Source organism: Cetorhinus maximus, chromosome 9, assembly GCF_964194155.1.
Source record: "Cetorhinus maximus chromosome 9, sCetMax3.hap1.1, whole genome shotgun sequence".
Taxonomy (NCBI): Eukaryota; Metazoa; Chordata; class Chondrichthyes; order Lamniformes; family Cetorhinidae; genus Cetorhinus; species Cetorhinus maximus.
The window spans coordinates 87,627,979-87,650,143 of NC_135887.1; the positions used below are offsets into that span (position 1 = coordinate 87,627,979).

The 22,165-nt window shown below is 42.7% G+C and overlaps 1 protein-coding gene across 4 annotated transcripts in view; it reads left to right on the plus strand.

The window, feature by feature from the left end:
- The window catches only part of rab3il1 (RAB3A interacting protein (rabin3)-like 1), a 70,990-nt gene that overhangs the window by 8,853 nt on the left and 39,972 nt on the right, over positions 1-22,165 (plus strand). Inside the window, exon 1 of one of the 4 annotated variants that reach the window (XM_078549046.1) lies at positions 1,779-1,957. The exons of 2 other annotated variants lie outside the window; for them this stretch is intronic. Coding sequence is in view for 1 of the 2 variants with exons in the window: in XM_078549045.1 (XP_078405171.1) it covers positions 5,494-5,504 (11 nt within the window). In the remaining variant the exon portion in view is untranslated. Of the gene's footprint in view, positions 1-1,778; positions 1,958-5,223; positions 5,505-22,165 lie in introns of those variants that run through there. One more of the 4 variants, XM_078549045.1, reaches the window with a different exon arrangement.

The following is a 22,165-nucleotide window of genomic DNA, read 5'->3' on the forward strand; positions in this document are numbered from 1 at the left end:
AGTTTATGCATGCTGACTAAGTTTGTTCAAAGTCTTTTTCAACTAAGGTCTTTATCACGCTTGTATCAGGCTCTCTTAACACTCTGCCCAGACGGTGTCTCTTTTATAGTTAGCAACTGAAAGAAGGGCTCTACTGATAGTTTAGTGAGTTAACCGTACCATGTGTAACTGAGCCACACAGAATAGAAAATCTCTGGTTCAATTCCTATTCTGTGCTGATTTAGTTAATTTCAACAGAGGTTGAATTTGTTGAGTTTGGTGGCCTGGCCAAAAAGGAAAGCAATCAGCTTGGGATCTTGTTGCTGATCCTTATTCAGAGTCCCCTTTGAAAAAAGTGTGTGGACTTTGAAGACAGAATTTGGACTTGATTGTCATGCATAGCTATGTATCTGCTGACACTCACTGTATAGCTTTACATATGCAGAATCTCTGAGGTATCAGAGGGTAGCTAGCACCTATGGAACCAAACCCCAGCAAGGGGAATGGGAGTAAATTAAACTGCAAAGTTTATTATTTAAAATCATAAAATTATTTATGTTGCTTCTGTGCAAAGCTCTGGCACCATTCAGGCCTTTGATATCAAACCAGGCCTCAGACCAAATGCAAAAGAGAGGCCTGCGGCGGAATTTCAGAATGATGTCACACAGGCTCCACTTTAAATAACAAACATCAGTTTATTACATTATCCCATTTTTCCACAGCAAGGAATGGATTTTGGACTTCCCTCAGGATTCCTGGGGTCAATGCTTAGTTGCTGAAAATTGCCTCCTCCATCATACCTTCCCCAAGTTCCACTGAGCTGTCCATGTTTACAGGCATAGCGGGCAGAAATACCCAGAGCTTTTACTTATGGATCTCTTCCTTCAAGAATGTGGAGGCACTCAGATTTCTAGACTGCTGGATTCTGTTTCTGCTACCGGTCTTGGGTAACTCCTTGCCTGAGTGCAGGAACTCGAGGCTAATCTCTAACACTGATGTGCTTACAATCCCTTTAAAGGCAAGTTTAAGGCGACATTAGAATGTTGCTTCTACTTAGATTCCTAATGAGTAATATTTAGCGCTTTATGATTGGCTATGAAAGATCTTTGTATCAAATGACAGTCATGGTTTTCCGCTGTTTTTTTTGGGGTTGTCAAAGTTTATTTCTTACTCCTGATTGCAGTAGACAATCTCCTCATAACCTCACTTCAACCTGATTAATTTTCTCCCCTCCACTTCAGAATACGTAGACACCTTGTGGTTTCCAAATGTGGATTGTGTGAATCTGAGCACTGCGTGCCAATATTAATTAATCCTCAGGAGATCTGAGATCAAGGCCCTCAGACATTCACTTCCCAGCAGGAGTGATTGGAGGAACAGGAATCCTATCTAACTTTAATCGACTAAAGCCTAGGGCTCTGAAGCTAAGTGCATTGCCCTGACTGCTAAGATCAACAAACTGAACACCAACTGGGTAATGAGCCTGGGACCTTCTTGGTCCATGTGGTTCAGCACCACATCAGGTGATTCAATGGACAACTGAACTCTCAATTTTTTTACTGTATTATAAAGAATTATGACTAACTAATGCAGCATACTGCAAGGGAACTGCAGCAAAATCAGTGGTGTGTACAGTCAGTATTGGTTGGAAGCAGTTATTAAGCCTGACTACGTGAGGGAACTGGATTAATGTCACTGGAGGTGTGGTCAACAAAACATTGCCGGCAGGAGGAGTCACTGATATTCTCTTAAGGGTGATGCAACTTGTTTCGGACTTTTTGAATTTGTTCAAAAAATTAATTGCAGCCTTGCTGTCAAGACCTGGACTATCAGAATCGCTTTCTTTTCCCATGCATGTGCATCAGCTTTAACTCGCAGTTTGTGGGAACGGAGAGTGCCAGAGGCTGAACTTTTCCGGGCATGTCCTATCCTGTCCACAGACTGCAACTTTCACCAGTTTGTACCCTTGAGAAATCAGGTTGGTGATTTACAAATATGGAGAGGGCCTGTGAGCTGGTAGTGTTTCCATGTCCTTCTGTGTGGAACATACAGCAGAGCTCAATGTTATCACAATGTGGGACAATCAGAATGCGGAAGATTTTGTAGGTATCAGCCTGTAACCTAGTAACCTTAGCTTGTTTATCCCAGCTTCTGGGGAAAGTTCAGAAAATCCATTCTAGGTTTAGTGACTTTTCTATTTTATACCATTAAATGGGATCCTGCACTGGATGGCATTTTGATTCTGAGAGAGATTTCCCAAGAAGTATACAAGATATTGATCAATATGGATAAAGTCAGTTAATTCACTGGAATAAGGGAATGTGAGCAAAAACAGATCACGGGATAATATATGTCTAATATAATGAAGAACTTCATACAGTGATTAACATTGGGAATTAACTTTGGGTAGTAAATGCAGCTGCAAATATTAGATTCACTCAAGGTACAGTTGGATGATGAAAAGGGGGATTGTAAGTATTCCTGTACCCTGGATAGAGTTGATCAAGTTAGGTAAATGACTACCCTCAATATTGTGTGTGGGCAATGTGCTAAAAGGACTAAATGAAGTACTAGTGTATAAAATGGTGGGAAAAAGAAAGAAAAATGTGCATTTATAAAGCGCCTTTAATAACCTCAGGATGTCCCAAAGCACTTTACAGGCAGTTATGTACCTCTGAAATGTAGTCAATGTTGTATTGAAGGAAACACAACAGCCAACATATACACAGCAAGCTCCCACAGATTCTTCTTCTTAGGCAGTCCCTTGGGATTGAGGATGATTTGCTTCCACTCCGGTTCGATGGGCACTGAGATGGCTGATAAGTTCAATGTGCAATCTGCAGACTCTGTCACATGCAGGGCAGGTGGTGATGAAGAGTTGGGTAGATGAGTTGTTTGGAGGTTTGTGTGCTCTCTCTATTGCCTCAACTTTGCCTCTGCACGTTCCTGACATAGTCTCTCGATGTGGTCGGTGCCTTCCCGAATAAACCTTCTCCATTTTGGTCAGTCATAGACCAGGGACTCCAATGACATCCCTAAAGTGTTTCCACTGTCCTTCTGGTAGTCTGCTGCCACAACTGAATTCCAAATAGAGCATTTACTTTGGGAGTCTGGTTTCAGGAATATGAATGACATGTCCCTCCCAGCAGAGCTGGTTTTGGTGATTAGCGTCTCAATGCTGTGGGCATGTTGGCTTGGGAGATTTTTGTGCTCAAGTTTCTGAAGTGGGACTTGAACCCTCAACCTTCTGAGAGTTCTACCAACTGACCAATAGCTGAAACATTACCTATAAGAGATTTTTCTTATTCATTGCCAGTGCTTATTAAAATCCATGGATGGCAGTGTTTTATGCTGGGATTTGGCTCTGGTTATTGCTATGTGCTGACAAGAGGTGAGTGTGCCTCACATAAATGGCATCACAAATGTTCCGGCTGTCCTGGAACCCAGAGTATCAACATGCAGGTGCCCACTGCCTGACAGCAAAATGTTCATCACCATCACACATGGAGAAATGGGTTCCCTTGTGTAGGCAGTGTCCTGGCATTGACAGAAATTCTGCACTTTCAGCTTTTACTTTGTGACCCCTTGCACTATTTCTAGTAAGGTTTGTGTTAGTGTATGTAAGACCATATGCAGTAGAACGCAGCAAATCGCTCACTTTCATCAGCTACCCTGATGTTTTGGTGTATACTCAGTTACATGAGCTTGGGGATCGAGTCCCATTCTGGGCTGCATCAACTGGAGTAGCAGTATGGGTGCTACAGTTGGTCTCTGAGCCCCTGCATTAGGAAAATCAGGCAAGGTACTCTGTTCCTAATCATTATCCTGGCTGGAAGGATGTGGATGTTGGGACAGAACAGGATCCAGCCCCAGCTGGATAATGCAGCAAAGCTCTCTGATCACATGAAGAATGGACTGGAGGGTGAACCAGTGCCTGTGCAGCTTTATACACCAACAAGCAGCAGTGCCTTCAGAGAGGCAAAACATGGCTCAGTCTTAGAATGAGACACTTCTGACCTTTCAATTAAAATGACAAGTTTGGATTGTTTGCATTTTAGTTTATTTCTCTGGTGTGAGTTGATTAGCTGCCAAATGTCTGCAGACAAACTGTTTCACAAGTTGGAAATTGTTGATGGGTTTAGAGTTCAGTAAAGTCCATGTCCAAATGCAGCAAGACCTAGACAATATCCAGGCTTGGGCTGACAAGTGGCAAGTAACATTCACACCACACAAGTGTCAGGCAATGACCATCTCCAACAAGAGAGAATCCAACTCTCACCTCTTGATGTTCAATGGCATTACCATCACTGAATCCACAACTATCAACATCCTGGGAGTTACCATTGACCAGAAACTGAACTGGACTAGCCATATAAATACTGTGGCTACAAGAGCAGGTCAGAGGCTAAGAATCGTGCGATGAGTAACTCACCTCCTGACACCCAAAAGCCTGTCCACCATCTACAAGGCACAAGTCAGGAGTGTGATGGAATACTCCCCACTTGCCTGGATGAGTGCAGTTCCCACAATGCTCAAGAAGCTTGACACATCCAGGACAAAGCAGTCTGCTTGATTGGCAGCACATCCACAAACATTCACTCCCTCCACCACTGATGCACAGTAGCAGCAGTGTGTACCATCTACAAGATGCACTGCAGGAATTCACCAAGGCTCCTTCGACAGCACCTTCCAAACCCACGACCACTACCAACTAGAAGGACAAGGGCAGCAGATAGATGGGAACACCACCACCTGGAAGTTCCCCTCCAAGTCACTCACCATCCTGCTATGGAAATATATCGCTGTTCCTTCACTGTCACTGGGTCAAAATCCTGGAACTCCCTTCCTAACAGCACTGTGGGTGTACCTACACCACATGGACTCCAGCGATTCAAGAAGGCAGCTCACCACCACCTTCTCAAGGGCAACTAGGGGATGGGCAATAAATGCTGGCCCAGCCAGCGAAGCCCACATCCCGTGAATGAATAAAAAAAAAGTCTGAAGCTCTGGAGCCATGCAGCTCCTATTATTCAGGCCGGTTGTGGGTGTCAGTTTTGTTTGGAAAGGGAAGCTACTCTCCCAGATATTTTGAGTGAAAGCAAGCAGTTTTCGGTCAGATGTTTTCTTCCTTTGCTTTCTGTCAGCCGGAGCTCCTTGTCTGCCTATTTGTTCATAAGATGCCGGAGGGAGGGTCACATGTTTCCCTTATTCAAAAAGATTGAGTGAGTGAGCGAGCTGCATGTGATCATGTGATGTTGAGTCTAGGTTGCTGAGCTGTTCCTGTGCGTGCCCAGTGTAGTAGAATGCGGTGAAGCGGAGAGAGAATCCCGAGAACAGAGTGGAGCTGCTGGTCTGGGAGGGGGGTGGGGGGTTAGCAGCTTCCTTCCTCCAGTGTCTCAGTACTGGAAACTGGCAGCTTAGCCCTTCGCTTGCCTGTGTAATGGAGCCGCAGCTGCAAACCGTAGCATTGGACAGTTAGGTGTGGAGGAATGAGGGGGGGTGGCCCTCGCTAGTATGTGGAAACGGTAAGTCTGAACCCTGTTGAGTTACAGCTTCTTTCCTGTGTTAGCTGCTGGGAAGCTTCTGCCGTCACCCGTTCGAATGCAGACCTAGTGGTGTCTCTGAAAAGAAAATGTACTGGGGAGGGGAGGTTTCGAGGGTAGTGAGCGAGCTGGAAGTATGTGGGATGAGAAACCGGGCTCCAGTACTATATCCGTGTTGACGTATTAAGTCGGCTGCAAATCCTAAAGCAACTCTGGCAATGATTGTAAACTGTTGTTTAATGATGTGCTTCAGACTCTGTAATACAGTGAAAGTATAAATTAATGTTGATTTGTGACTTCTAAGGAGGAGCTCTTAATATATTCCTTGATTTGTGAAAGACAGAGCCTCACAGAGACGAAATAGAAAGCACAAGAACATTTTTTTTAAAAGTCAAGAACGAGAAAGGGACATTCAGCCGTTGAAGCTGATCCCTAAACAGAGACACATTGATAGCAATTTGAAGTTGCAGAGAAAGAGGCACTAAGGGAGACACGCGTGTCAACAGAATAATTTTCTTGTGGTCTGTTAATAGCACTGTCTAATTGTGATTCCTTCTCTCTGTCCCATGTTTAAATCAGGAGGAGAAATCTTTACTTTTCAGAGGATGTCCAGCCTTTGCACTTTTGCATTTTAACAGTGACATTGGAGATGTAATTTTAAAAAAAATCTTTCCCCCAGTTTTTCCTGGAGGTAGCAATTGTTGCTTGGGTACAGTTTCATCATGGGCTAGAGGCCATTCTTGGTGTTTGAGTCTAGGCAGTGAGGGTAGCAGATTATTTGGCTGTGGAAGCATCACAGTTGAGCTAATTTTGTCTTCATCATACCACTACATTTCACAGAATGGGCCACCATAGTAATTAGGAGAGGCAATTTTCCCCTTTCTAGCCCAGAGTTGCTGAGGCTTGTTGTAGTCTTGCTGTTGACCTGGCTGAGATCAGCTCCTTGAGCACAGGCCTCAGATCAAATTTGGAGCCTTCTGGTCTTTGAAATGCACCAAGTAGTGCATTTACTAACTGAACCATCAGACTGCTCCTGCATTGGCTTAATTTTAACTGTAGGTCTGGATCTTTCTCTTACTGAGTGCTATTATTTAGATTGCACCCTGTGAGGTTAACATAGCTGTGGTTTGATATAATATTGAGAAACTCTGCAATTTTTCCTAACCATAAACATTCTTAAAGAGACACTATTTTCATGGAAAAAGTATTTTTGGTAAACCTCGGCTTTTATTTGCATGCACTTGCTGCTGTGACACAGGTTGTCAAAATGTGACACTTTGGTTCATATCCCAAGCATGGTTGTGCCAATCCTTGTTTGTTGTCGAGGATGCTGGCTGTTTAAAACCTGCTAGCCTGCATACCCAGAAAAATGCCCTGATGTGCATATGAAGCCAGTGTGACAAGCTTATAAAGTACGTTGTTGAATAAGTTCACAGCTGTGGCTCCCCTGATCCCTCAGTTGCTAAAGGCAACTAACTTGACTTGTAGGACAGAAGGACCTAGGTTTGATTACTCTTTTATGGTGTCTGCTGATCTGAACCAGGGAGGGGTACCAGTAGAACTACTGAAACTGGCTTCAGTGCGCCTGCATTCGGGAGAGGAAAATCAACCAGAGTTCCTGCTTATGATTGCTATCCAATGACTTTTGTGAAATGCGTGTTTGTGCAGGCATCATGTGAAGGCAGGGTTTGGCTTTGTCTGAGTAATGCAATGAGCAGAGCATTTGCCAGCTAACCATTGAAGCTGTAGAAATACTTTTGATTTATAAGTACCTTTTTCTGGTATTGGTGGAGTGGTTGTGTTTGAGAGCTAGTTTTGAGAGATGCTGAGATAGTATCAATTCATATTGGTAATCTTGAATAAAAGCAAAATACTGCAGATGCTGGAAACTTAAAATGAAAACAAAGTGCTTGAAATACTCAACTCAGGCAATATCTGTGGAGAGAGACAGAGTTAATGTTTCAGGTTGATGACCCTTCATCAGAACTTTCATTTCATTTTCTCCTGATTAAGTGTAAAGCATTGAGCTCAACAGTTTCCAATGCCACACTAAATTAACAAACTGAATCAGAAGCTATAGTATGGCTGGCATGGGAATTGAATGAAATGTGACTGTCTTTTTGAGATTGACACTGAGCAGTGTTGTTGATATAAAGGAACTTTATGTTGCATCAGACCCAAACAGTACTTGATTTGGGAGTGCTTTATATAACATTATAGACGGAACTTTCTCCTGCATCTTGCTATATAAAGAAAGAACTTGTCTTTGTGTGGCATTTTTCACTTCCTGAAGACATCTCAAAGGGCTTCACAGCTAGTGAAGTACTTTTGAATATATTCACTATCCTATTATAGGAAAATGCAGGAGCTAATTTGTCCATAGGAAGGCTCCACAAACAACAATGAAATAAATAATTAGATAACTGTTGGTTGAGGATAAATATTGGCCAGAGCTTCAGGATAACTGTCCTGCTTTTTTTTATTTTCAAATATTGCCCTAGGATCTCGTAAACTCATTAAGGACGGGGTGGGTGGGGACTCTGCTTAATGTGCCATCCAAACAACAACACCCCCAACAATGCAGCCCTCCCTCAGTACTACACTAAGGTACCAGCCTAGATTTTGTGCTCAAATCTCTGGAATAGGGCTTGACTCCTTGACTTTCTTACTCTTGGGAGTGTTACCACTGAGCCAAGGCTGTACCATGTACCTGATGTGCAAGTGCTTTATGGGACAATGTAGAGAGAGCTTTACTCTGGATGGAACCCATGTGCTTGTCATGACAATGCTTGATGCTTATCATGTTCAATTGTTCCAAGTTTCACTGAGTCTGGTAACTGACCTATGCTCACTGTGCTTGATTGGTTAAGCCTGGGTGTGAAAACAGGCACCACAGAAGCTGCTAGAAGCTAGAGCTGGGGTAAACATAGTGCAGAAATTTTGTATTGCAGAGATATTTTAGAAGTGCTGTAAATAAACCTATTGTACACTTTGAGCAATGCAGATGGTACTAGTTTGAGATATATCAAATATACAACAATGCTCACATTGGGTGAAATAAGTTAAGCAAAACTTAATTTTCAATTCTAATGTCTCACTTTGAAGAACATTTAAAAAAGGCAACAGGAACAAAATGATGTACAGAAACAACTTGGATGTTCCAGTGAATAAAGGAACTGCCAGATGTCTCAAACAGAGTCCCAAGTTGGATCTCAAGTCCCTGCTCAGTTCAACAATCTTAACCGGGACAACAAGTGGGATGTTGATTAATCCTTGCAGTCCTGGGAGGGGGGAAATTAGCTATGGTTCTATTTCTGATCATTGTTCATTGACCTTTACTGTAAAGTGCAATATGTAGATGTCAGGTGAGCACAGGATGGACCTCTATTAGGATGTCATTGAAGAAGAAATAGCCTCCTGACATGCAGTATCTGTCCAGACTCTCTCATGAAGAATGTCCAATGATATTGTATCCCTAGCATATTAATACATTTTTTAGAAGAAGAAATAGAGGGAGAATTTTTTTTGAGAAAATAACTGAGGCCATGTTCAACAGTTGTTGTCTGTTCTGAAGACTGCAAGGATCTCCAGATTCCCAAAGGTTTAATTTTCTGAATGTTCCAGATTGCAGTTATTTTGGTATAATACTGCCATTGTCCTTCTAACACTGGCCATGGATTGCACAGTTGCAATTTCGTGTGGGAGATTGGAGGTGATTATTCTCTCCTGTGACCCTCTGATTCAATCTCTGCTGGCCTGACATTGAATGGACATTTCTGTCTCATAGCCTGTGTCAAACCATATCACAGCATCAGTTCAACTTAAGTACAACAAAAACAAAGACAATCTTTGAAATTTATGTTTAAAACTTTGAATATCACAGATGCTGACTGCAGCTATGTTTGGCCACTGTACTGGGCCAGGTAACAAATGGTGACTCATCTTAGCACAATAATGAGAAGTCCCTGGATTTATTAGTGCTTTAAACCACTTTACATTTTTAGTATCTGGCAACTTGGAACATCCTAAAACTTATGCATGATTGGAATTAAGGGATCATAAGTATTGGGCTGAGGGGTAAGTGGGGGAGCATAAATAATCCTTATTTGTAAAATAGTGGCAGGAATTTTTTCATAAGAAAAGGTATGTGACATTGTCTTGGGGCTGGAGAGAGGGAAGAAGATTATTCACATCCTGCTTCTGATTTAAAAAAAATATATATTCGTAATATGGGCACCACTGGCAAGTCTGCATTAATTGCCCATCCCTTGCTGCCTTGAGAAGTTGTTTGGTTACCTTTTTGACTGTTTTTACCACAGGTTGCTTGCTAGACCACTGAAGAATGCATTAAGAGTCATCTAGTGGAGCCCTGTGTGGGCCAAATCAAGAACAAGGTTGTCTTCCCAAGAGAAGATTTACAAACCAGATTTTTTTTTTAACTGCAGTCCAGTAGCTTTCATATTTCTTGATGATAAACCACAAAAGACCAGATTTATTGAATTCAATGTCCCAAATTTATTTTAGGGAAATTTAATTTGCAACCTCTGGGTAACTAGTCCAGTACCATAACCACTACTATTAATTTATGACGAGACTCCTAGAAATTGTGGGTGTGCTGAGGCTGAGTCTAGGTAAAATTGTACCCTGCGCTGAAACCCCACAGTTAAAGTCTGGCAGCACACTCAGTTTCAGCTGATACGTGGTGATTGGCACCTTGGGCAAAGTCCTGGTGACTGTTCAGTGCCTGTAGAACTGAACTGAGAGATGGTGCATTCGGATAAGTAGAGAATATTGAGTTTTTTAAATGAAGGCTGCTAATTGTGTTCTGAGCATACTATGTGACAACAGTGGGAGAACTTGAAACAAATTTTGGAGAGTTTGAGATCTTGCTGAAAGATGTGCTATAGAATTACAAGTTCCCGCCCCTTTCTTTCTCAAGGAGGACAGGGCTTGAGATTTCAAAGGCAGTCACACTTATTCCTGCTGCGCCCAGTGTTATTTCTGAATGTGGTTGGGGATTTGGAAGAGGAAGTGCGGTTCCATTCTGCTATGCTGAGTGGATTCATTTGCACAGAGTTCAAAATCACTGATCTCTCAGCAACATTTAAATGAGTAGCAGGCTTTGCTTGGGTTAACTCTTTTTTTTTCAATGAGAGCCAAGTTCCCTACACACGTCACACCACTGATTGCAGCAGATCAAATGTCTCTGAATACTGATGACTCTTAACTGATGAGATGAAGGGCTGCAAGCTGACATTGACACAACACACTTGAGAGGTCGTTGAGTGTCGTGTGGATGAGATTTTCTGATTTTGCTTTCATACTCTGGCTGTTTACCAGAAGATCTTTTGCCTCTGGTATGTTTACGCAACTGAGAATAGTTGCAAAATATAGAAAAAAGAAATTGCATTACACACATACACACCGTGATATGCCTGTCAACATGTTGAGCTTTCTTTCAGTGCAGCCCTTATGATTCAGTGGGTTAATGTGTTGGTGTGGTGCTGAGTTATGTAGACCAAAATGTCCCCAGTTCTATCCCCCAGTCTGTGATGTTGGCTGGAGTCAAATAGGGCCATCACTTAGTACTAAAATTGACCTCCAATGCTCCTGGGTTAGGGAGGGGCAATTCAGCTGATCATGATTTAATGACACTTATTAGAAAATTGGGTATGTGGGCAGCAGCTGAAGGCAGGATGGGGATTAGATGTGTCAAGTTTCTAATCATTTTGTCTACTGACTCAGGATTGATCAGGTTGCTTTTGGGGTGGGAAACAGGAGCTGGGTCTGTTTCTGGGTCCTTGGTATTGGGGGTGGGGGGTAAACAGTGATTCATTGGAATTTTGACTGGAGTGCTGCCTTAATTGGCATGGAGACCAGTTCCCTGTCCAATTAAGGGCAGCGGACAGGCTCTTGAAGCTGGAGGGCCAGCCAGAGACTTTCCAACTTTGGAGGTGCATTCGGCTGCAGGAAGAGGCAAGTAACTGAGAGGGTGCTTCAGCAAGTAACTGCCCTCTCTCTGAAATATTTAGTTATAAAATAGAGAAAGCAGCCAGGCTACTGCTGAGGGGGTGGGTGGTGGGATTGGGGGTCTCTCTACAGGGTTTTCAGCCCACCTTATTTTTGGGCCCCATCCACCTCTGGTCCCAAGCACTGCAGGACCTGAAAATCCTGCCCTTGCTGCCTAGACTCGCACCTGGGTGAAGCATGGAATGGTCACTGGGTTCAAGTTTTCCAATCAAGTGTACGGGCAATACCTGAGTGTAGTCCAGTGTCAGTGGAGTGACCGTATGAGTAAACATTGAATATGAGGGTATTTTTGATTTTGGTGCTGGGTGTAGAGGTGTTAGGGAGTTTGGTGCAGGGTGTGTGGTGGAGGCTGGTGGTTGGTGCTGGGTCCGGGCGGGTGGGGTGGTGTTTGGGTGTGTGGGGGGTCTCGGTGGTTTCTGCTCTCTGGATCAGTCATGTTAGTGACTGAGCTACTTGCTTCAACGCTGGTGCTTGGGCTGGGTAATTTGTCCCAAGATATGCAATTAGACTACAACAGCCTGTTCACCAATGACACACATCTGTAGCTAATGTCTTAACCACCCTAAATGTTGTAATTACTGTCAAACTCTTTGATTTGACATCCACATTGTAGAGTGCAGAGTTCAAAAGAAATCCAAAAATGAAAATTGAAATCTGCAAATGCACGGAAATTACATCAATCTCTGAAAGAGAGAAAATGAATAATGCCATTGGAGATACTTAGTCAGGCTTCTGCTAACCTGTCTCAGACACTGACTGACTTTGCCTTGAATATCTGATATAATGGCCTGGCTGTTCTGCAGCTGAATCTCCGGGGAGCATCAGTGGAGTAGCACACTGTCGAGCAACACATCTCTGCCCCGTTTTGAGTGCTACTCACCTTTGAAAGCACGTAGGAAGATCGGGAGAGGAAAAGCTGCTCGTTTTCCAGGCCTCCAATGAACCTGTTTAAGACCCATGGAAAATCAGCTGAAAAATACTGTTGTACATGCAGTGTGTGTTTTATCGGGTGGTGCAGTGGCTCTGTCTGCTGCCAGCAGCTCATTATGTTTAAAAGCACTTTGAGGCATACAGTTAATTAAATTAATCTTTCATTTTTGATAGCAACATCAATAATTTCAGTAAAAACTTGTGCTGAATGTCTTCTCTAAATTATCTTGTTGCTTATGGGAGCTTTCTGTGTGCAAATTGGCTGCTGTGTTTCCCACATTAAAGCAGTGACTATACTTCATAGGTACTTAAAAGTACTTTGAGAAATCCCTGAGGTCTCACAGTGCAATATAAATACAATTTCTTTTCTATATTTTGCTGACTGTAGTTAGAAAAGCAGAATTTGTGAAACTTTGTGCAATCTCCTGCTTTACCGGCACAGTTGTCATGTAGCCACAGGAATTGAAAGAACCTTCACAATGACATACAATTGGAATGTAATCTGCTGTGGAGGAAAGAGAGCTGCATGCTGGATCTGAAACATTACCAATCCATAACTCTTGCTCCAGTAGGAGCTCTTGTAGCTATCCAGTTCCATGCTGTGTTCTATGTTCACTGATCTGAGCAGGAGCCTGTTGTTGATCAGACATTTAGGTTTTAAGCATTGACACATTATAATTTATAGATGTGAAAATTGACAGAAGTCTGGGACAGATAGCTGTAGTCCTACAAGACTTTTGGGAACGAAAGGTGGGGATTGAGGAAGCTGGGTGAGAATTGAAGATAAAATATTGTCTATTGATTTTTAAAAAACATTTTATACAGTTTTCTTTTCACAAGTCATACTTCGTCGAGATTTTGAGCCATGCTTTTTTTATATCAACAATTGGCAATGAAATTACTTATGTGAAACATTTTTAAGGAAATACTCCAAAAGAACATGTTAACATTTATTGCAGTTGTTGATTAATTGAATCTCTCTTATTTCAGAAATTCAAAATTATAGATTTTAAGCATCGAATAATTAAAACTATTACATACTGCACATTAGCATTACTTAAATTCACTCTCTTTTGATTTTTAATAAAGGTTACACTTAAAAGCCTCAACTTCTTTCAAAATCCTGGAATTGATGAGTTTGCCTAGAGTAGGGATACTATTTGAAAATCCTGTGGTTTGAGCACCTGCATTTTGCATACTTTTCAGGAATGCAGCAGCAGTATTTAAGCTAGTATAAAGGGACAAAATGGGGTTGTTTCCACCGGGTTTCTTGCACTTGTCTATGTTTACACTGTTTTACCAGGGTTTCCGTGGCTCATCTGCCTAGGTTATGGAGACGAGTAGAGAATGTAGGAATCTACTCCATTGCTTTCCATCAAAATCTTCAAGTAAAATTTGAATACGTTTCAAACACTGAGGGAGAAAATAATAGACTGTGTAGTAGTTGAAGCTTTTGATTTCGGTTTATAAATGCTCTGTGTACTTCATAAAGCATTTCGAGCTGACAAAGACACACATGCACTGAGTGTCTTATCTCATCTCATCTTAATTTGAGTTCCTTTCTAAAGAAAAGGAACTGAGTTGCTCTTTGAAAGGAAACAAAGCCTCTAATTGAGACATGCTTACCCCTGAAAAAGCAAATTTGTTCTGTCCCAGATTCGCCATTAAGGTTGCTGACTTTTCAGGGCCTAGATACATAACTGATAACTTCAATTGGCACATCTTGCATATTATTTTACTATATACATTCTTAGATTTAAAACTGAGGTTTAAAACCAATTTTTAAAATTTCATTCACGGGATGTGGGCTTTTATTGCTCATCCCTGGTTGCCCTTGAGAAGGTGGTGGTGATCTGCCTTCTTGAACCTCTGCAGTCCAAGTGGTGTAGATGCACCCACAGTGCTGTTAGGGAGGGAGTTCCAGGATTTTTACCCAGTGACAGTGAAGGAATGGCATTATATTTCCAAGTCAGGATGATGTGTTACTTGGAGGGGAACCTCCAGGTGGTGGTGGTGCTCCCATCTATCTGCTGCCATTGTCCTTCTAGATGGTAGTGGTCGTGGATTTGGAAGGTGCTGTTGAAGGAACCTTGGTGAATTCCTGCAGTGCACCTTGTAGATGGTACACACTGCTGCTACTGTGTTGGTGGTGGAGGGAGTCAATGTTTGGATGTGGTGCCAATCAAGTGGGCTGCTTTGTCCTGGATGGTGTCAAGCTTCTTGAGTGTTGTGGGAGCTGCACTTATCCAGGCAAGTGGGGAGTATTCCAACACACTCCTGACTGTCTTGTAGATGGTGGACAGGCTTTGGGGAGTCAGGAGGTGAGTTACTTGTTGCAGGATTCATAGTCTCTGACTTGCTCTTGTAGCCACAGTATTTACATGGCTTGTCTCATTCAGTTTCTGGTCAATGGTAACCCCAGGATGTTGATATTGAGGGGTTCAGTGATGGTAATGCCATTGAACATCAAGGGGCGATGGTTGATATAGATTTAGGGAATATATATAAATAAAATGATGTTCAATCATGGTTTTCAATGAAGATGAACAGATGTGGAATTAAATTTCCAATGTACGAGCAAAAATCTCAGAACACTACTAGGACAAACACCTCTTGTTATAAAATAGTGAATTCTCCGACTCACCATGAACATTGCCTCAGGTGATCTGCTTTTGTAAAATGGAATACAAGCAGAGAGCAAAGGTTGAACTTAATTTGTTTATTCCTTCAGCTCTAACTGGAGTCCTGGGTAACTTGAGTCCCACTGGGTTTTTAGACTTTCCATTTGTAAAACAATGGCTGTAATCCTTCAATGACCCCAGCTGTTAACTCTCTGGTTCAAAGGAGTACAATAACCCATCAATAAAGGACCTTCATACCTGGCAATGATGTCACAGAACAGAACGAGCAATGTCTGTGAGAATGATCAGAGAAGTGAGATTAGCTTTGAGTGTTGGAGAGGCTGGATTGGAAAACCTTGCTGCATCCAGCAGGACTAGGCCACAGCGGTCTTCCAGGCACAGTTGGTAGGCCTCAACTGTGTCAGTGCAGCCTGACTCATAGCTTCCGATGGGACCACTCTCTCTTTCTCTCTGTTCACAGGAAATCTCTGCTTTTCTGGGCACAAAATCTTTTGTCAGAAGAACTTTGTGGAATCTGATCGTGTTTTCTTTTCTCAACTCTGACCTGCTCTTGTCAAGCCCCTGGGACTGTACGAAAGCACAAGCATTCTTTCCTGTATTTATTTTTTGCCTGTATGTCCATTATAGATTCTACAGAATTCCGCTTCGATGCTTTGCTTTGATGAAGAGGAAACGCGAAGTAGACATGTTGTGGGTAGGCTATAACCGGTCTCGTTAGAGAATGGTTAGAAATGTATGACTTAGATGTTGACTCGGGGCAAGGTTTGGGTTGTGGTGTTGGCTCGGGGCAGTGTGTAGGACTCTCAGTAATGAGGTGTTGCCGTGGTTAAAAAGCATAAATGTAGGTTCTGTTGAAGGGTCATGAGGACTCAAAACGTCAACTCTTTTCTTCTCCGCCGATGCTGCCAGACCTGCTGAGTTTTTCCAGGTAATTCTGTTTTTGTTTTGGATTTCCAGCATCCGCAGTAGTTTTTAGTTTTTTGTTTTTATCTCTAGGTTAAGTTGCATCTGTTCGAAGGATGGCTAAATGGCATTAATGTGCTCGGCTCTGGCTCTATTCTTTTCTACCCTCTTCCTTTTCTCCTCCACCACTATCTTCTTATAGTCTTGTTGAGAAGTTGGAGGTTTCCTTGAAGTGACCGATTGTTAGATAAATAGAATGCAGCAGGCATATGAATTATCAGAAGATGTCTCAATGTCAGACATATGATATAAAGAGAAATGTATCAGGGTAGGAGAGCTGATTGGACAGGAAACAATTTGGAATGCAAAGGGTTTGGAGCTTCTGTAGTCTATCCAGGGGTCAGTACTGGGTCTCTTTTGTTTGGGCATAGGGAATGTAGTTGAAGTAAACTTTGAGTTCCTATAGATAATACACTGCAGCTAAAATGCGCTATTGATGGAAGGGTGGGTAATAAGCCCAATGGCATGGCCCAGACAAGTGAACTACTTTATCTTAGGTGTTGGTGAGCTCCTTGCATGTTTAATAGACGCTACCATCGAGTCACATCCCTGACCTGAGCTTTTTTAGACAGTGGAAAGGCATTTGAGGGGACAGGAGATGAGCCACTTGTCACAGCCTCTGCCTTGCTTTGTAGCCATGGTATTGATATGAATCCTCCAGTTAAGCATCTGGCCAATGTGGTTGTAGGTGGTGAGGCACTCCAGGTCAGGGTGAGGTGGCTGGAGTTTTCTCCTCATGGAAGGTGGTGATTATCTGGCATCTCTGCAGAGTGAATGTTGTCAGCCATTTCTTAGTCTGAGCCTGAATGTTGTCCAAGTTCTGCTGTAGGGTGGTATGGGTTGTTTTGCTATTGTTAGTGCACAGCTCTTGAGACAGTGGGTTGCTGCAGCAGATGAAATGGTTGAGCTGAGAAATTTTTTAGGACTGCAGATCGGCCTTGTCACTCCCACAAGAGCTTCTACCTATGAGCCGGGTATGACTTCAGCCTCCAGGATGTGTTTTTTTTTCTCCTTTTCAATTCCCATTGGCCTTAGTTGTGCTTGGAATCTACTTCCAGGTATTTATTTAAATAAAAGCTATCTGAACATCTCGGTTAGATTCCAGCTGGTAACACTCGTATGCTACTCTATGTAATTTTAAAGTGCGAAAGACTTATCCATGTGGGAAGTACAGTGAGTTTGGCTATTCAACTGAGTCATCACTGAAAACACAATCCTTTTGTGACCCAAGTCTATATTTGCATTCCTTCTAGAAAGAGGCACTAAATGTCAACATGAAATTTGAACTCTGGCTGACTCTTCTCTTGCACCCCCAGCTGAGGGAACAAAAATCAATTGTCGAGATCTTGCCACCACCTGGACTGTGATGAACTGACTCTGCACAGATTGGGAATTAAACCAGGGATCTTCTAGTCATTACAGTTCAACTATTAATTGCTTTAACCACTGCTACAAAGGGAGCCATGACATGGGCAGTTTGACAAATATAGGACTTCCATTTTAATCACAGAATCTCACACAATCACAGAATTTTAATGGCACGGAAGGAGGCTATTCAGCCTATCGTGTCTGCACCAGCTCACTAAATGAGCAGTATGACCTAGTGTCATTGCCCTGCCTTTTCCCCGTACTCCTGCACATGATTTCTATTCAAATAATCATCTAATGCCCTCTTGAATGCCTGGATTGAACCTGCCTCCATCACACTTCCAGACAGTGCATTCCAGACTCGAACCACTCGCTGTGTGAAAAAGTTCTTTTTCTCACGTCACATTTGCTTCTTTTGCAAATCACTTTAAATCTGTACTCTCTCATTCTTGATCCTTTTATGAGCGGGAACAGCTTCTCCCTATCTACTCTGTCCAGCCCCCTCATGATTTTGAACACCTCCATCAAATCTCTTCTTAGCCACCTTCTCTCCAAGGAGAACAGTCCCAGCCTCTCCAACCTATCTTTGTAACTGAAGCTTCTCACCCCTGGAACCATTCTTGTAAACCTCTTCTGCACTCTCTCCAATATGCTCATCTCCTTCCTATAGTGTGGCGTCCAGAACTGTACGTAATACTCCAGCTGAGGTCTAATGAATGTCTTGTATAAATTCAGCATAACCTCCTTGCTCTTGTACTCTATGCCACTATTAATAAAGCTCAGGATACGTTCTGCTTTATTAACTGCTCTCTCCACCTGTCCTGCCACCTTCAATGATCTATGCACAAATAAAGGTCTGTCTTCTGCAACTCAACTTCAAAGTTTCACCTTATTTTATATTGTCTGTCCATGTTCTTCCTACCAAAATGTATCACCTTATACTTCTCTGCAGTGAACTTCATCTGCCACCTATCTGTCCACTCCGCCAACTTGTCTGTCCTTTTGATATCCTACACTGTCGTCCTCACGGTTTACGACACTCCCAAGCTTTTTATTATCTGCAAACTTTGAAATTGTCCCCTGCACACCGAGATCAAGATCATTAATATATATCAGGAAAAGCAAGAGTCCCAATACCGACACATGGGGAACACCACTACAAACCTTCCTCCAGCCCGAAAAATATCCATTGACCATTACTCTCTGCTTCCTATTTTTCAGCCAGTTTTGTATCCATGTTACTACTGTCCCTTTTATTCCATGAGCTAAAACTTTTCTCACAAGTCTGTGTGGTACTGTATGAAATAAATGCCTTTTTGAAAGTCAACAGCATTACCTTATTGACCTTTTTCTGTTGCCTCTTCAAAATATTTCGGCAAGTTAGTTAAACACTATTCCCCTTTTTAGAAACCTATGCTTGCTCTTCCTTATCAACCCATATTTTTTCCATGTGGCTATTAATTCTATCCTGAATAATTGTTTCTAGAATCTTGCCCACCATTGAAATTAAACTGACTGGTCTGTAATTGCTGGGCTTATCCTTTCAACCTTTTTGAACAATGGTGTAATGTTTGCAATTCTCCAGTCCTCTGGCGCCTCGCCTGAGTCTGGGGAAGACTGAAAAATTATGCACAGTGCCCCTGTAATTTCTGTGGATACAAAGTATTCATTTAATGCCATGGCCCCTTCATCCATGTTTAAGTTCCCTTTTTGGATCCCTAATCGGCCTTACTCCTTTTTCCACCCTTTTTACTATTTATATGCCTATAGAAGACTTTGGGATTCCCCTTTATGTTGGCTGCCAGTCTTTTCTCATATTCCCTCTTTGCTTCTCTAATATGCTTTTTCACCTCTCTTCTGAACCTTCTGCATTCCTCTTGGCTCTCAATTGTATTTTCTACCTGCCACATGTCATAAGCACCCTTTTTTTCTTCTTAATCTCTAGCTCCTTTTTTTATTCAGGGAGCTCTGGATATGTTTGCCCTACCTTTCCCTTTCGATGGAATATACCTTGACTGTAACCGAGCCAATTCTGTTTTGAAGATAGCCCATTGTTTAGCTACAGTTTTTTCCAGGCTATCTGGCCCAGCTCCGTTCTTGCCCCATTGAAGTCTGCTCTCGTCCAGTTAATTATTTTTACTCTGGATTGCCTGTTGTCCTTTTCTATCATCATCCTAAAACATACAATACAATGATCACTGTTTCCTAAATGCTCCCCCACTGATCTACTTGGCCCACCTCATTTGTAAGAACCAGGTCCAACAGTGTCTCTTTTCTTAAACAAAAACAGAAAATGCTGGAAAAACTGAGCAGTTCTAGCAGCATCTGTGGAGAGAGAAATACAGTTAACGTTAATGTGTGTCTTGTCTTGTTGGATTGGACACATGCTGTTGTAGAAAACTTTCCTGAAGACAATATAGGAGCTTTTTGCCCCTCTCTGCCCCTACCACTGTCGCAGTCTACGTTCCAGAGTCCTCCGTTATAACTACTCTATAATGCTTGCATCTCTCTGCAATTTTCCTGCAGACTTGTTCTTCTTCGTCCTTCTTGCTAGTTGGCGGTCTGTAGACTACACTGAGCAATGTAATTGCACCCTTTTTGTTCCTTGGTTCTGGTCAAATTGATTCTGTCCTTGAACCCTCTGGGACACCCTGTTTCTCCAGCACTGCAATGCTCTACTTAATCAATTCTGCCACCCCTCATCCTTTTCTATCTTTTCTGAAAACCTTGTACCCGGAAATATTTAACACCCAGTTCTGCCCTTCCTTGAGCCAGGTCTCTGTTATCTCCATATAGCAACCTGCGCCTGTAACTCCCCAATCTTATTTACTATACTCCGTGCATTCACATACATGCATAGATTTAGATCTTGTTACTTTCTCCCTCACCCTGCCTTCACCTATTAACTTACCATTCTCTATACTAGTACTATCTGTCCCTCCCAGTATTTTATGCACCCTGATATTCCTCTCTAATATTTTCTCTTGGTTCCCACACCCCTGCCAAGTTAGCTTAAAGCCCTCCCAACAGCACTAGCAAAACGCCCGCAAGGAACTCAGTCCCAGCTCTGTTCAGGTGCAGCCTGTCCGACTTGTACAGGTGCCATCTCCCCCAGAGCCAGTCCCATTGTCCCAGAAATCTAAAGCTGTCCCCCCTGCACCATCTTTCCAGCTATGCATTCATAGGCTTTATCCTCCTATTTCTGTACTCACTGGCACGTGGCACTGGGAGTAATCCAGAGATAACTACATTTGAGATCCTGCTTGCTAATTTTCTACCTAGCTGCTTACATTCTGATTACAGGACCACATCCCCCTTCTCACCTGAGTCACTAATGTGGATCACGACCTCTGGCAGATCATCCCTCCCCCCTCCCCCAAGAAGAATGTCCTGCAGCTGCTCTCTGACATCCTTGACCCTTGCACCAGGGAGGCAACATGCCATCCTGGAGTCACGCCTACAGCCAAAAACACCTGTCTGTTCTCCTAACCAATGAATCCCCTATCACTATTTCTCCTCTTCCCCTCCTGTACAGCTGAGCTGCTCATGGTGCTACAAACTTGGCTCTGACTGCACTCCTCCGAAGAACCAGCACCCTCACCAGCTTCCAAAAAAGAAAACCGATTTGTGTGCGGGACTCCTGCATTACCTACCTACTTCTCTTGGACTGCCTGGTGGTTGCCTATTCCTTCTGTCTCCAGGCCCTTAAGCTGTGGTGTGACCACCTCTCTGAACATGCTATCTATGTAGCTCTCAGGCTCACGGATGCGCCACAGTGACTCCAGCCGCTGCTCAAGCTCAAAACTGGAACTCAGATTTCTGCAGCTGGCAGCACTTCCTGCACATGCGGCCATCTAGGACACCGGCAGCATCTGTGACTTGTACAAAATACAGGGCATACATTCCACTTGACTGAGCTGCCCTGCCATGTCTTAACTCTACTTCCTTTATGTTAATTTTATTCTACTTTGGACTATTTATATTACTTTATATTGGCCCAAAATTTCCCTTATTCCTGGCACTTCTCAGTTAAATAAAGTATAGCTACTCGTTTGAAAATATTACACTTTTCTAATTTACTCACCAGGTCCTTCTTACCAAGGTTGCTGCACTTCTTTCTGAGGAGAGGTAGAAAAGGAAATGAGCACCTCCTCCCTCCTTACTGAGCTCCCTCAGTCACCTCCTGAACTCTCGCCACTTCTTATGCTATTTAATGCAGTAATGTGGCTTAGAGTTGGTGTTATTTTATTAAGAAACATAGGTGAGGGGCCAGAGAATAGTTAAGTAGTGATTAAATGATGCCACACTAGAATTTAAAAGCCTTGGATTGTAAAGAGAAGAGAAACTTGAGGGGTTTGATGGCTTTGAGGTCCTGGCTAGACTGGGTTAGAATGCAGACTGTACACTTGGCCTTGACAGCGATTAGAAGGACAGAGAATATGCAGTTAGGGTATTTGGACTTGGGAGGAACAGCAGAAGAAAAGTTCAAAGCAGCATTCTCACATTAAGAGATAAAATTTATAACAGAAAATGAAATGTACTTGTACAGAATCTTCTGTTGCAAATAGCTTGAGCTCCTTCTGGGTGGCTTTACTTGAATCTTCAAGTGCAAGCTGAGCCTGTACCCCCTCTTAATTTATGTTTCATTCCTAACCACCAGCTGTTGTTTGTATGAGATGTGCATGGAGGCACTGACTGTTTCTCTTAACT